The 16501-nt window shown below is 33.9% G+C and overlaps 2 protein-coding genes across 3 annotated transcripts; one reads left to right on the forward strand and one right to left on the reverse strand.

Annotated features, from left to right (window-relative positions):
- Nucleotides 1-864: 864 nt before the first annotated feature.
- On the reverse strand, nucleotides 865-9580 carry LOC125658992 (U2 small nuclear ribonucleoprotein auxiliary factor 35 kDa subunit-related protein 2-like). The gene is made up of 10 exons (XM_048890470.2): nucleotides 9446-9580; nucleotides 8964-9055; nucleotides 7116-7321; nucleotides 6732-6815; nucleotides 5238-5276; nucleotides 4736-4836; nucleotides 4150-4259; nucleotides 3862-4024; nucleotides 3669-3778; nucleotides 865-1633 (listed from the first exon to the last, which is right to left on the reverse strand). The coding sequence occupies exons 1-10, from the start codon at nucleotides 9529-9531 to the stop codon at nucleotides 882-884; spliced, it is 1743 nt and encodes a 580-aa protein (XP_048746427.1). The 5' UTR covers nucleotides 9532-9580; the 3' UTR covers nucleotides 865-881.
- A 3-nt stretch (nucleotides 9581-9583) lies between these two features.
- On the forward strand, nucleotides 9584-14949 carry LOC125658996 (motile sperm domain-containing protein 1-like). Of its 2 annotated transcripts, none has more exons than XM_048890475.2 (7): nucleotides 9584-9721; nucleotides 10883-11088; nucleotides 11428-11503; nucleotides 11924-12018; nucleotides 12433-12549; nucleotides 13688-13855; nucleotides 14242-14949. In XM_048890475.2, the coding sequence occupies exons 2-7, from the start codon at nucleotides 10941-10943 to the stop codon at nucleotides 14271-14273; spliced, it is 636 nt and encodes a 211-aa protein (XP_048746432.1). In that variant the 5' UTR covers nucleotides 9584-9721; nucleotides 10883-10940; the 3' UTR covers nucleotides 14274-14949. The 2 variants fall into 2 exon arrangements, with proteins under 2 accessions (XP_048746432.1, XP_056004568.1); XM_056148593.1 differs by lacking the exon at nucleotides 9584-9721 and adding an exon at nucleotides 9938-10055.
- The last annotated feature ends 1552 nt before the right edge of the window (nucleotides 14950-16501 follow it).

Consider the following 16501-nt stretch of genomic DNA (forward strand, 5'->3'; position numbering starts at 1 on the left):
TTTTCTCACATTTTACCTACAGTTTAGTGCATAAATTTAGGAGCTTTGAGAAAATTCTAAATTATCAAAATCTTCATTGAACTTTGATGCAAAAACTAATTATAAGCAGAAAGAGCATACCCGAAAATGGTTAACACTGTACTAAGTGTAAACTAAGAAACCAAAAGTTATCCAACATAAAGCTATAGGCCCTATACATTAAAATTTAAAAATAACGATGCAAAATATTTTTACTTCACCATGTAACGTAAATCATAGAAAATCTATGACGTCACAATCAAATGACGTCGCAGCAGTGTGATACAGAAAAATCTCACATGGCTGTCTCACATAGGTAAAGTCGATCTTACACTGGTGATAATGTGAGAAAATGAAATGTCAGTACGATTATTATCATGTTATTCAGGGGCAGATCCTGGAATTTTTGAAAGGGGGGGGCTCTACCATTAATTTTGATTTACAAAGGAGGTGAGTTCCACCCTCAAAATGTGTTTTATTTTTATCTTTTTTTCCAAAATTTTCTGACAAAAGGGAGGGGCGGGATCTAACCCTCGGACCCCCCTCTGGATCTGCCACTGTTATTAAACTGTCTTATTGATGGATTCCAAAGCTTTTCCTAAGCAATCACATAAAAATATATATTTAATTTAAATTATATAACAAAACAATATTACATTTATTGACTTCCATTTTGGTTTCAATGCACGCGCAAGAAGCATACTCTTTGAGATGATAAACCCTTATAGTTATCATCAAAAACAAGAGTGAATCATTGTTCAATACACCAGTCTGAGATCGAGTAAACTGTTCTTGCTTTATGTGTTGGTAAATGTACATCAATGCAATAATCACAACAAAAAAGCATAAAATTTTTGAAACATTTATTCAATATCTGAGGATTCCAAGTACGATTTTTTCTTGTGTTTGTGTTTTTTGTGCTTTTTATGTTTCTTTTTCGCTGAACTTTCCGGTGAATTAGACTTTCGCAAATGATTTTTATTTGTATTGTTCTCACATTTATCCACTCCATTAACAGATGTCACCGGTTCAAATTTCCTACCGTCTTCTAAATCAAGATTGTCCAAAGTTTCTTCATCAGACATAGATAATGGACACTGACTATCAGGTCTAGATCTTGATCTTGACCTTCTCTCTCTTTTGCTCTGTCGTCTGGATCTACTTTGTGATCGACTTCTGGATCTTGATCCTCTCTCACATTTTTCTGATTTCTTGGATCTGCCATTTGATCTTTCTTGTGACCAGCTACGTGATCGTCTCTGTCTATCCCTTTTTGACCTACTTTTCAATAGATCTCGAGATCTGCTTCTTGATCTTGACCTATTTCTTCTCCTCCCTGGTCTTACATGGGACCTTTCTCTAGACCTACTTCTTGACCTCGAGTATTTTGTAGAATGTTGCCTATGACTATCATATGATCTTGACCTTGACCTACGTGCTCGTCTTGACCTATGCTTTCTTGACCAGGACCTAGACCTCGATCTACGCCTTCTTGTCTTCATACGTTCATGGTTTGTATCCATATCTGCATCCCAGAATTCATTTCTGGGATTTTTAAACACATGTAGAAAGTTGCAGTTCCTTCCCTTTGGACATCTCCCACTTCCATATAATCCTGTAAATAAATGAATAATAATCAATAAATCGATCATTGGCCAAAGTACTCACTTTACTCTAACAGAGATGTACAACTGTTACAAACTACAAAAATAAAAAAAAAATTTAAAAAAGAGGCCCACGGGCCTTAATGGTCACCTGAGTATCATAGCCCATAACATAGATTATTGTAACGTATACGCATAAAATAATTTGTACAATAATATGATTAACATATAAAGTATGACATAATAAAGAAGAATGTGGAATAGTAACGTTACATTACCAAAATTTTCCATTGATGAAAGCGTCAATAATGCTATATAAGCTCTATATAGTGTGATATATAATGCACAATGAGGATAGTGAAGATATTCCCCGAATAATATATTAAATTTCTGCTCTTAATTTCGAAATTAATATAAAAATATTCACCCAATTTACATAACTCTGTAACATTTTCTGTTGACAACAGTTGAAGGTAGAGGGATTTTTATAGTAATATTTCTTTATGAACATTTTCCTAGCATCATGATCATGAAATGGGCAGATCAGAATAAAATTAAACTCATCTTCAATCTGTGACAAAGAACATTATTTAAAAAGTCTTTTATTTCTTGGAATATAAAATCTTCCACGTTCAATTTCTAGCTAATGAGAAGTTAAACGATATTTACTGATATATTGTACATATATTTCCGAGAATGGTCTTGTTAGATAAAGTAGTAGTTTGAAACTCATTCAAATAATTGTACATATTACATGTCAAAATAACCATGAGCTCCTTGTATGAACATATCATTTAACCTTTGTTTGAACCATACAGGGAGTCTCATATTTGCATTTAAGCCTCAATACGGAGTCCTTTGTGCACATGTTTATAATCTTTCAAAATATGCATACACTACATTTACAGAAGAAGGAAAAATGAAACTTTGAAACATATAAACCATTTTGACATCCCCCCATCCTCCCCTGACCCATGGGCCGCGGATTTCAAAATTTAAGAGGACATTACGGACAACATAACCAAGTATTTAGTTTATCTCTCTTGACTGTGAAAGTAGAGAAGAAAATATATTTTTTCACACATTTTTATTATGTGGCCATATTAGCCCTGCCCAAGGGCCTGAACCCCTAACCCAGAAGCCATGAATTTCACAATTTAGTAGAGAGCTTCTAAACATCATAATCATACATTTAGTTTTTCTCAAATCTATATGGAATCAAAGAAGATTTTCTAAGATATATATTCATTATATGGTCATATTGGCCCTACCCTTGGGCTGAACCCCTGACCTATGACCCATGCATTTCACAATTTAGGTAAAGAGCATGATGGACATCATAATCATGCATTTTGCTTTTCTCAAATACATGTATTTTTAGAAGATGAGAAGAAGATTTTTCAAGATTTAATACATGTTCACTACATGGTCATATTGGCCCTGTCCTAGGGCCTGAACCCCTGACCCAGGGGCCATGAATTGCACAATTTTAACAGAGGGCTTTATGGACATCATAATGAAGCCCCGGGGTGACAAGGTCATAAATTCCACAATTTATATTCCTCTTATCGTACAGATGCTTCACGCCTTATAGTTATCAAGTAAAAGTTGTTAAACATGTAAAATTGTAAACAGACGACGTCCAACAACAATAGGTCACCTGAGTGACCGAATAAAGACTATTCTCCATCCATATCAAATGAAACTCACTACTAGGGTACATAATACACCTGTTTGGAACTACATACACAATGCATATCTATGTTTGCATATTGGAGGTCCAGTAGATGTTCCTAGGCCCATCAGTGATCAAGATATGATCTTATGTAAAGTCATAAAATTCCAACATGAAGTCACAATGAGCAGGAGTATTAAGTTACATGTATTACCTATCCAGCAAACTTAAATGAAGTATTATCCACATGATGACACAATAATACAGAACTTTTAGGACTCTTAGCCTGGACTTAAATGAAGTATTATCCACTACTATCCACATGATGACACAATAACACAAAACTTTCAGGACTCTTAGCCTGGACTTACCACAAATTGCAGATTTCCACTTCTTGATCTCAACAAACTGGCAAGATAATTGCTTGCCTCCATAAAATCTCCCATTCAGATTCATAAAGGCCTCTTGTGCACTGTTTTCACTGAAAGATTGAAACATTTTAATTCATTCCATGTTTCAAGAGTCCATCTAAACCACTATATAGAATTAACATGTTTTTGTTACCTTTTATATTGCACATAGACATTGCCACGTAGGTGGGGCTCATAGTTACTGCACACTTTGACCTGGGTTACTCTTCCGTAGTTTTTGAATTCTGGGACAATGTCGTTATAGAAGTCCTGGAAGTTTTGATAGAGCTCTCCGTCTTCATATTCCAAGGCCACATCTATGATGACAAAAGATACTCAACACTCCTTGACAAAAAACTTTTAAACGCCTATAAAACAAATCCTTCCTACATGATTTAGAAAGAGTCTAGATCAAACTAATATGTCTCACTGTTGAGATTACCTGTTGTGTCAAGGTCATCTTTGAGTCCTTGCTCCAATTCAAAGTGATTATACATGCTGGCAAATAGCAGAGTATTGCTGGCTTCAGGCTCAGGATGTCCCCTGGAGCACCTATTATATAAACATGTTTGCACAATGAAATTTTTTTTAATACAGTGTACCATATAGCCAGTTACTTATATGGGACAAAAATTTGACAGATTTGGGTCTACAAGATATACCATTAATTTTTGTGGACTCATATCTATTTATGTATATAATGTATGTATACTGATGTACTTAAATTTGGCAATTTTTATTTTGGTGAATTTTTGGAAATCACCAAAATCCCCCCCCCCCCCTCTCCCCCCAATTGCCAAAGTATATAAAATTTTTCGTTGTTTTGTCAGTGAAAAAAAAAACCCATGGCTGTTTCACTGCATTTTATTTCTCAAAAACTATTATAAGAAGATCAGTTTTAAGACATACAATTGTGATGCCGAAATATTTCCTGACCACGGAAATAATCTGAACATTGAATTACACAGAATGCATTTACACGTACATATCATAAAGATTTCATTCAATATTGAAAGAAATTTCCCTACCTGTCACCAAATCTACATGACCCTGTCTTGGAAAAAAACATACAGGGATCTCGCTCTTTGCCTGGTAACCGAGTTAATATGGGATTGTGCCAGGTTTCAATCTACGATTTAAAATATCCAAAAATCAAATTTATCAATAAACAAATCATTCAGGTACCTTTAACACAAACATAAAATTAATTTCTTGACTTACGAGTCATCATTAGTCATTAGTTGTCATAAAATATGCATATATACATGTATATATTTTTACTTTATGATGATATATCCTACAGCTGTAAAGAAATTCTTGCACGAATATTTTTGCTTTTTTATAACATATACATCTCCCTTCAAAATATAAATTCAAATTCATACATATGTACATCATAATGATGTCTGTTGAGATTTACAGCAAATTACTTCAGCAAAACTAAATTTAAATGGTCAGCGTATTACTCTTCTAGATTCGCAGCAAATGACTTCAGGATCACTACATTTGATTGGTCAGTATATCACTCACCTTATTTTCATTGGCTGTTGCTTCCTTTAGAAGCTCCTCCTACAATATAGTATCATGGCCAACACATCATCATCTGATACTCAAGGTTAAGTCTCTAAAATCAGTCTTTATACACAGCCACATACAATATTTTAAAAATAAGATACAATGAAAGAGAATATAAAGGGGGATTGTATATCCTTTAAACAGAGAAAGCGAGGCACATCAACAAAAATAATGATTTGGTAAGTTCCATAAAATGACATTACATAAACATCATAATGACTATCCCTCTGCAATGTTTGTTAACTCTAATCTTGGAATTTCTTGTTCATATAATAATTTCAGCAGTTACATCATCTGAATTTTCTTTTACTGGTTTTGTTACATGCACAATGTTAGCTGCAGGGCCTTATTATATGACATTGTAGTAAAGTAATGGCTTCTTGGATATGATGTTGTTAGGATGTTCATATCACCCAAACACTTTCTTCTCAAAATGATAACCATTTTGTAAATCCTTAAGACGTCATTTACACTCTCTCTACTTCAGACTGATAACAGTGGGTCACAAGAAATACAAGAATTCAGAAAAATGTGAGAGAAAATCCAGAGGTAGATCACTTTTTATATCTGTTTTCTCATTGGCTGAAATCTGTAAATGACTTCATCTGGATTTTATATACACCAAAACTTGGTTTTGAAGGATTTGTATGCTCCTCATTCAAATGATAAATGGTAATAGCACAGAATCTAAAATTTGATGTGTGAATACATTAAACACATATGCATTGCAGAAATTCAAAAGATAATGTTCCATAAGTTTTTTTAAATATACATGTAGTTACGAGGTCAGTCTAAACATAGGAACAATCTCTGAGGTGTTGTGAGACAGGCGGGACAAAGTGTGACCGTAAAGATTTGGTGTATATACTTATTCTACTGTGTATCCAGATTGAGTCAATTACAAATTCAGCCAACAAGAAAGTATTTTTTGCATATTGCACTCTGCAATTTTCAACACCTCATTGGTCTACAACCTCAAAGTAACTGTAAGCCTTTGCATTCTATATGTATATTTAAGTAAATAATCCTCCATACCACCGATGTCAACATTCACAACTTCTTAAAAGTTTCCCACCAAAAAAAGATACATATCTAGTGGTGTGCACCAGCCACTGTCCGTTTTCTGGCAGTAATTTTGTTAAGGATTGTCTTTTGTACTTCATAGTAACTACAGACAAAGACCACTACAGGTGGCCTCATTGTTGTATTAATTGTATCTCCAAAAGATAGAACATTTGTCTGATCTGCACATTAATATTCACAGTTATTTCACCAAGAAAATACATTTTGGAGAAGACTGCAAACTCGAGAAAAGTGACATATGTTATAAGAGATAGAAAATGTTTCCAACCCACCCACACTAAAACCAGTAAGATACAATAAGTTAAACGCTTCACTGGTTATCTTGTGATACAACAACAGAGGATATACTGTCATGGTCCAATTCACCTGCTTCTCTTTCTTCTTTCCTTTCAATTCTTCTTCTTCCTTTTCTTTTCTTTGTCTCTCTTCCCATTCTTCCTTTATTTTTTTCTAAAAAACATATTAATCATTTTACTTGGTCATAGAAATGCATGTACTAAACATATTTGTATCGATCATTTCCTCTGCTCATACTTTGAGTTTAGAACTACACAGACAAATGTTTCTATTGACATTATCATACTTTGAGTTTAGAACTACATAGACAAATGTTTCTATTGACATTATCATACTTTGAGTTTAGAACTACACAGACAAATGTTTCTATTGACATTATCATACTTTGAGTTTAGAACTATATAGACAAATGTTTCTATTGACATTATCATATGAAGCTTGATTCTAAAGTACCTCGATTTCTATTCTCTTTTCTTTTTCCTTGATCTCCCGCTCCTTCTTGAGTTTCCACTCTTCCTGTGCCAGCCTCTCCTTTTCCTCCCACACCTTTGTCAGGTACGCCCTCTCAGCCTCTTCACGCTGTTCTCGTAAAATCTCATTCTCTTCTACTTCTTTCAGTCTAACCAGATGGGATGGAGAATTCTGTTTTTTTTCCTCCTCTTAATAATAATAATAATGCTTGGATAAAAGAGCATACATTGGCTAATACTTCCACAAGATTCTCTCTCAAATACATGACTTAGTTTTATTGTAATGAATACAAATATAAAATTCCTACGAAATAAGGGACTTAATTTTTTTATGATGTTGGAAAAAGTTAAAATATATTATTATATAACTCTATACAAAGTTTTTGCACTGTTTAGGACTTCATTGAGAAATCATGGAAATAAATTACATTACAGTAAATTATATTCAATTTACTTATAAAAACTTATTTCTAGTTTTCATTTTATCATTTTTGACAAAAAAAAGTTTCTTGATAATTATCGTTAATATTCCGATTACATTTTTTTTCTAAAATGACTTTAATGTTATTGTCTTAAGAAGGAAATAGCCCTATAGTTACTAGGCATGTTGATGTCATGGATATTGCATCTGAAAGTCAAGCTAGAAAATTTACTCTTCAGGAAAGAATGGCCCCACCAAGAACTTTTTCTAATGGAACATGACACAGTATTGATGTGTATATAAATGACAGAGATTATGTTCTTTTCCCAAATCTTCAGGATGAACTACCTTTGTATTAAATGTGAAAATCTAAGTGTAGCAATTCAACTACTTTTGTATAAAATATGAAAGCAATTTGTTGAAAACTATTTAAGATAATGTGTCACAATAAAGACTTGAAGTGATGATTAGTTATGTAGACAGGTGCACAGCCCTAAATATTTACAGTAAAAACACTAAACCTAATTTATTAAACAAAAATTAAACACAATGTCATAATTACCAATTAATGAAAGAACATATGTCACAAATCTTTGACTTAATATTCAGACTTCAATGAAAATGAAAAGATTGATTGAATTGATTGAATATTGTTAATGTCCCTCTGGAGAATAGTTCATCCATATGGAGACGTCACCACTGCCGGTAAAAGGGTGCAAAATTTAGGCCTATGCTTGGTGCTTATGGCCATTGAGCATGGAGGGATCTTTCTTGTGCCACACCTGCTGTGACACGGGACCTCAGTTTTTGTGGTCTCATTCAAAGGACCACCCCATTTATTCACCTCTTACGACAAGCATGGGGGTACTGAGGACCTATTCTAACCAGGATCCCCACGGGACTAAATGAAAAGAAAATCATTCTGTTTATCAGTAACAATCTGAGGAAATAAAATACTACTGATGATTCTTATTATGGGCTTATATTAATATGCACACAATTCTTGCTTTTGTTCTTTCATGACTGAATTATACAAATATTTGTCCTTCCTTTGGAATATAGCACTTGTGACTTTACACTCTTGCAAACCAGCACTGTATAATGATTTTATCAAACATTATAAAGAACTCTAAAATCTGTTTCAATCATGGGTTTCTCTGACCCTTAACTCTGCATTAAACCCTGTGCTGAACCCATAGCTGGTTCAGGACAATCTAATTTTAATCAGATCTTCTCTAACTAGATCTCCATTATAACGGTTAGAGAAGATCGGATTTTAATTAGATTGTCCTGAACATGCTTTGGGTTTCCACAATTCACCGTCAGAAAGTCATGGGGGAAATGACAAACTTCCCAAAAATAACCACTGAAAATGTTTAAAATAATTTAAAACCAAATCTTGATAAAAACCTTCATTTATTTCCTCTTGTCTCTGCCTAGCTTCTTCTTGCCTTCTCAGTTTCCTCTTCTCTTTCCTATGAAGAGCTTTCCATTTCTTATGACTGAGCAAAAAAATATGTATATACATGTAAATAAATTGATTAATACTGTTGGTATATTCCGGAGTGAAATCAGAAATTAAATCACAAAACATATATCTGCTAGACTGCTACAGTCTAGGCGCAGGCCCTACAACACACGCATTTACACGTTTGTTCGGTTGTTTAAACCACAGAGGCTTCTTATCCATTTTCTTCTCAATCTTTATAAATGTAAGATATTTAAGAAATAATGACCGCATTTTCGGGTATGTTGTAGGATAACCTCCGAGGTCGAGAAATGTTTTGAAATATAATTAAAAAACCAAAACAGTTAAAAATATACCAATCTTTTGAAACAGAAAGGAAGATTATCACATTTCTCTTCCTATCACACTTTATATGTTCTGATACCTCAACTTTGACTGATTTTGGTGTGTGTCATCAGCGCTATGCTTCAATTTTTCATTGCAAAGTTCTTGCTCTTCCTCCATGCCCATTTTTATACAATATCTATGTTAGCTAAACGCTTTACCTCAAGCACATATGTAACGCAGATTAATCCTACACAACCTTTGGTGACGTTTTTCTCAAAACAGAAGAGTAGACGACAGCTGATGAGACCTTTGTCAAAATTAGAACAGATAATTCCTTTGTCCTGGGAGCTTTGGAAACCTGTGGCCGATAAGGGTAATTTGTTTGTTTATTTTTTCTATGGATATACATATTTTTTTCGAAGCAAACATGCATTTAGTGGTAATCTACTTCATTGAATATTCGCAGTAAATATTGCATAATATATGGATGTTTGTTTATGTTTGGTGAAAGCGCTGTTGATAGATCTAGTAAAAAAGGATACTAGTTGTAACCACTTTGTTTGTGAAATATTTATGACGCATTCATTGTGCGAAACGTACTTTTTTCATATATTGGCAGGGTTTTATCCAACTTTTAGATGTTACTATTAAGTATTTTAGATGTTACTATCCATTTCATATTTAAGGGGATTTTTGAGAATGCAGTGGTGAGCTTTCAAGGGAGATTGGAGGAGGGTTTGGGTGTGTGGTGGTGGACATCCTCAGAATATTAAATTGATTTATTACTTATTATGTATATTGTAAGACTGATGATTATAGAAAATGACTTAAAATATATAAAAATAATTTTTGGGGGTACGAATTCTCATACAGTTTTGTGTAGTTTCTTCAACTGAAGAGAATTTTTTACCTGTGGAAGGGGAAATATTCATTTGTTGTCAAAGGGGGGAGGGAGGTGCCCTTTACCAGTTGTAAAAACAACCTACATAAATCCCTGATTGGTGTACCACAAGACCTGTTTTACATTCTACTACTGTTAACCACAGGAACCTGTAATTTTGTCTGTACCCAATGATAAAAATATGGGCACATACCATACCACCCCCTAATAAAAATAGGGGGTGGCATGGTTTTGACCCCTACAATTATCATTACAGACAAAATATTACTGGTCCCTGTGTATAAACCAATGGCGAAGTAATAAATACCCCAAAATTTTATTGTACTCTTTATCTGTATTTCATTTTGTCATAAGTTGAGACAGATATGTCAATAACATGCATAGATCATTTACAACCTTGCTTATTCTTTGGTGATGTTTTCTAACTTTCACCTAATGTGTGTAAGCATGAAGACTGTAGTAATTCACCCTACAGATAAATTGGTATTGAAATATTCTCCTCACTATAGACCAGACAAATTTTCTATAGATTTTTTCAATCTACCATTAATTTTGCACACTGTACATTGTATTACAAAAAAAATAGGGGGATGGAAGAGAGAAAATGTCTGTTCATCTCTTTCTTGTCTTTAGGTGTGGTATGAGGGAGAGGTTGCCTGGTACAGATTAGTGTATGCAGTAGTACTGTCCAATGCTAAGACAGCCCACACAGCTCTCTGATGGCAGACTGCCAGTGTTTGTGTTTCCTTCGTCACTGAATTTCTACTCCGATGACCAATCATCCCATAAACAAGTGTTGACCCTGTATAACCCTTACGAATTCCCACTGAAATTTAAAGGTATGTCTCAGTAATTCTTAATGAAGATATCAAAATCATGTTGATGTTTTTTGTGAAGAACAGGAAATTAGACTCCATTGCATGATTTAAATTGATGCTTTTTACATATACACACATTCCCAATACAAAAAAAGGTAATGAATTATCATGCAGACTTTTTAAGGGTTGGACAAAATGAGAAATGATATCAGTTTTCATGAAATAAAAATGTGTTTAGTTAATTTATTTAAAAAGTTTCTGAAACTATGAACATTTATGCTCAAATTTAAAAGTAATGAAATTCACAAAGCAATAAGTTTGCTTTAATCATGTTAATAGAAAATGTAACTTTTATTTCAGTTTTATGCACAGCTCCAAGGAAATACACAGTTGTTGATTCTGAGGGGACTATAAGACCACACTGTTGTGTGGATATGTAAGTATAAATTAATGTATACAAGTACACAACATAAGTATAATGTATACGGCTAAGTACAGAAATAAATGTATGTAAGTATACGGTTACACAACATAAGTATAATATATACAGCTAAGTATATAACTAAATGTATGAAAGTAAACAGCTAAATTAATGTACGTATTAAAATAGCCACATGTAATATTTGAAATATTTAGAATTAAGGTTATTTATCTACATTTAAGTATACAGCTACATGTAAGTACATGAATGCAAGTGTATGCTATATATAAACAGCTTCTTGTACTTGCAAAGTGGAATCTTTGATTTTTACCCTATGAGACTATATTTCCTCACATATAAATATGTCTCTGTCATACAACATGATACCTTAAATATTATAAATAATTGTATACTCTTTTGTCTTTATTTTGATAGTGTCGTTCGCCATTCAGACATCTGTATCAACAATGAAGGAGTGAGAGACAAGCTACGCATTCATGTTACAGAACATGGCACCAAAAAAGTTATTGGTAATGAAAGATACGAACTATAGAGTTACAGTAGGGAAATCATGAGAAAAGAACGATTAAATAATGCAGCTACGTGGAAATATTTGCTCCCCATTTTATTTTTACTCTTTTCACTCTCATTCTATGCAAGCAAATTTAAAGTTGAGTGAATTTGAATTTACTTACAATTTTGAAGTAGCAAAGAACAACTTTCAGCAAATTTAAAACGGGAGTATTTAAAGTTTATTGTTAATGTGTCCTAGGCAACAGTATGTAGATTTTTTTTTTAAAATTCAGAATCACCATTTCTTTATAATAAGGAAATTTTGTGATTGTGTGTCCAAATACAAGGTTAATATATCAAATTGAATTGAAACAATTGAGATGCTAATCCCTCATATTATTTAGTCAGATTTGTTATACTTTGTTATTCAGGTAAAAAGGATATTACGGCAGTTTTGTTGCCAAAGAAAGAATCGTCCCAGCAGCCAGAGGACAATTTCCATTCTCTGACATCCACTTCACCAGAGCCTCCCGGAACACCAAGCAGAGGTACATTTACACCAGAGACACTGAAGTATTAGTCATGTGAATGCTTGTTTTAGGAGGTGTACAGCTTTGACCAGTGTGTACATGTTCTAAAAACAGCTTGAAATAATGTAAATTCAAATTAGTTTAGAAATTCTACCCAGTGATTTTTTTTTTCAAGAATTTCTTGCTATGTAAAAAAACCCATTTCATTTAGATAATTCCTTGGCTTACATCCCATCATCTATCTTGGCAAAACATCTTTTAGATTATGACTCCAGCCAGGCTGCTGAATCTTTTAATCATTCACTTTTTATACCCCCCGCAACAAGTTGTGGGGGGGGGGGGGGGGGGGGGGGTATACTGGAATCGGGTTGTCCGTCTGTCCGTCCGTCCGTCCGTCTGTAGACGCAATGGTTTCCAGACTCTAAAGCATTATCCTTTCCACCTACCGTCACCATATCATACATATGGACTACCCATGGGATGAAGATGTTCCCTATCGATTTTGGGGTCAAAAGGTCAAAGGTCAAGCGCACTGGACATCGAAGTAGCAATATGGTTTCCGGGCTCTAAAGCGTTATCCTTTCCACCTACAGTCACCATATCATACATATGGACTACCCATGGGATGAAGATGTTCCCTATTGATTTTGGGGTCAAAAGGTCAAAGGTCACGCGCACTGGACATCGAAGTAGCAATATGGTTCGGTTTGTCATGCCATTTGTTTTTTACACTCAGAAAAGAGGTAGTTTATACCTATTACCAACACCCTTTGGGAGATTGGGGTAAGCGGGGGGTATTCTTAGTGAGCATTGCTCACAGTACCTTTTGTATTCAATGTGTTTTAATGCAGATTGCATTTATTTCAAATGCCCAAATCTTTGGCAAAACCACATGTGCATTAATTTGATATTTTTTCAATTTCACCCATTGTCAAGTTATGTTTCCCATTGCTAGTTACTATCACCCTGAAAGGTTTGGTTTTTAATCCCAAAGGAAAATGTTATGTTTTTCGAAAGTTTGGAGTGTAGTATAATGCAAAAATGATATACTTTGACTAGTCACTGGTTTAATGTCTAGCAACATCAGTATCTGTGTCTAGATGTGCAGTCCTATAAAAACATTATTTCCATGCATGTTGATTGTTTTCTGTGTCAGCTATGAAGCCAGAGGGGGGAGGAGGCGGTCCTAGTTTGATCATCATCTTTACTGCTGTGTCCTGTATCCTGGCTCTGATGCTTCCCTTGCATGGTGACACAGAGAGCAGACTACCAGATTATCTCCATCTGACGGTGAACCAGAAAATGATAGCAGCATATATTCTAGGTATAATGTTACATAACAACTAAAACAACTAAAACATTTACTCTATGTTTTATACCTTATTAGGTTTCATTGAATGCTAAAATTATCATCATGTATCGATCTTTCTCAATTAAGAATTGAAATAGCTGACGTGTTGTGTTACTGTTGTGTTACTGTATAAATTGAAGTTGATATAAATGTCTCAAAAATTAGAACAAATTGATTTAAAAATTACAAATATGAAAAAAATATGAAAAGTTATTTTGATGTATCCCTTTGGTTCTGTCTTTATGTGAATTAGTTACATCTACTTACATGAATGATTTAAAGTTTCAATATTTCATGGCTACTAGAATTTTAATTGTAATTGCCATACTAAAGATATTCATTGGATGTTTTCTTTTCAGGTCTTGTCACCATGGTCATTTTACATGTATGATGGTACTTCGCTACGGGTTTAAAATTGGTCATTACAAAGAAAATATGTGTAGTATAGATGGAGCTTTCCTCCATGTAAATCCCAGTGGTGCATAATCAGTTTGCCAGCACATTTAACTGCTTTTTTTTTTGTTGTTGCCTTATTTCACATATCATAAATGACGTCTGCATGGCCATCAGTACTGAATGCCTGTAACTTATTGTAGAGAAAAGGGACATTATGTCAGGAATCAGGAGTTGTGTTACAGTTCAATGTGTTTTTAAGCAATTTAGTTTCGTACAATAATAATCACGAATAATTTAATCATTATGTGTCTGTTAAAGCTTTTTAAATTTATTGGTAGAGAATGTGTACATATGAACAAATTGAAAGCCAGGAAGTGTGAATCTTTGCTTCTAAATGTGTGAAAATAAATTTCTATCATACATTTCCAGCAACAGAGATAAGGACCTAGTATTAATACATGTAGCACCAGTCTTAGAATGAAAGAAGAATAGAATTCTATTTCAACTATTATGTACACATCTCCACATCTTTTAAAACATGTTTGAGAGGCATTTAGTTAAGTATGTTGTATATTTTTTTGCATGGAAGTTTTTTTTTTATTTGTTTGTTTGTGGTAAACAAATTGAGTAGTTTTAATTATGAAGTGTGCAATAAAATAGACACATCAAAATTCTGTTTGTTTCTTTCCTTAAATGGAGAATCACCTAGTATGTAGAATATTGTTTTTAAAAATGAACTGCAGTAGAAATTTTAAGGTCCATGACTGAAGAATTTTAAAGCATTATATATAATTTCATTGCCTTGAAGTACTAGTTTGATTATGTCATTTCACTAGCATCAGGTGTTTCAGTTTTTAGCTCACGGTCAAGTGAGTTTTTCTGATCATCTGTTGTCCATCAATCTTTCGATAAACTTCCACAAATTTTTGACTTCTCCAGAAAATGGGCCAATTTCAACCAAACTTGTCATAAAGCATCATTGGTTAAAGGTGCACACCCCTTTCATAGGGATCAAGATAATTATGGAAAAGTGAAAATATGGTTGCATCTTTTTAAAACCTTTCCCTCAAGAACTATAGTTCATAATTATGATCACCTGTTGTCCAGCATCTGTTTGCAGTTCATTTGTCTGTCTTTAAACTTGCACATTTTTTAATATTCTCTTATCCAAAATGATAGAACCACTAGTAGTAATAATTATAAAACAGGCCATTCCAAACTTGCCATAAAAAGGATGTTGAGTTTTATTTTGGAATTCATGGGGAAAACTTTTAAAAATCTTTTCAAGGTCAACAAGGCTATGATTTGTATTTTTATTAATAAGCAAGCATAGATCCTCATGTAGAGAAGAGTCTGAAGTTTATAGTTCAATTTGTGGCTCCCAGAGGTTGGATGAGGCCACTAAAGCGGATCAAAGTTTTACTTGGGAATATTACAATAAAAAGTCTTTAAAAATCTTCCTATAAATAGAATATTTATTCAACCAATTTGGGCCCCCAGACGAGCATAAGGATGCACATTGACAAAGTCCAAAATCACAGAAGCATATGACAAAGGAAAACAAAGACGATTGCACTGTATGATGAACAGCTCTGAATTAACCATCAAATCTATCATTGAATAAAAACACATATTCATGCAATACAAGCATGGTAACTATGTTGCAGTTATCAACTTGCATGTTATACATGCACATAACTATATTGTATATGCATGTTGTTTTCTTGTGGATCTGGGTTAGAATAGGTCCTCAGTACCCCCTTACTTGTCGTACAAGGCGACTAAATGGGGCGGTCCTTTGGATAAGACTGCAAAAACCGAGGTCCCGTGTCACAGCAGGTGTGGCACGATCCCTCCTTGCTCAAAGGCCATGAGCGCCAAGCATAGACCTAAATTTTGCAGCCCTTCACCGGCAATGGTGACGTCTCCATATGAGTGAAATATTCTCGAGAGGGACGTTAAACAATATTTAATCAATCAATCTTGTATTGAAATTTGCAATTAAATATTAAATAACTATAAGCCATGATTTGTCTGTTGATAGGCAGTGCATATATTAATATTTTTTTTATCAATGCTCCCAGGGCCACAATAAAGGTTATATTGGGGTTTTATATGGGAATACATAGGAAAAAAACTACATGTACTTCAAAAATCTTTTCAACAGTAGCAGGACCCATGATCAATGATAATAGTATGGTTAGGATCCCCCCTCTTTGAAAA

This window comes from Ostrea edulis, chromosome 9 (genome assembly GCF_947568905.1).
Source record: "Ostrea edulis chromosome 9, xbOstEdul1.1, whole genome shotgun sequence".
Classification (NCBI taxonomy): Eukaryota; Metazoa; Mollusca; class Bivalvia; order Ostreida; family Ostreidae; genus Ostrea; species Ostrea edulis.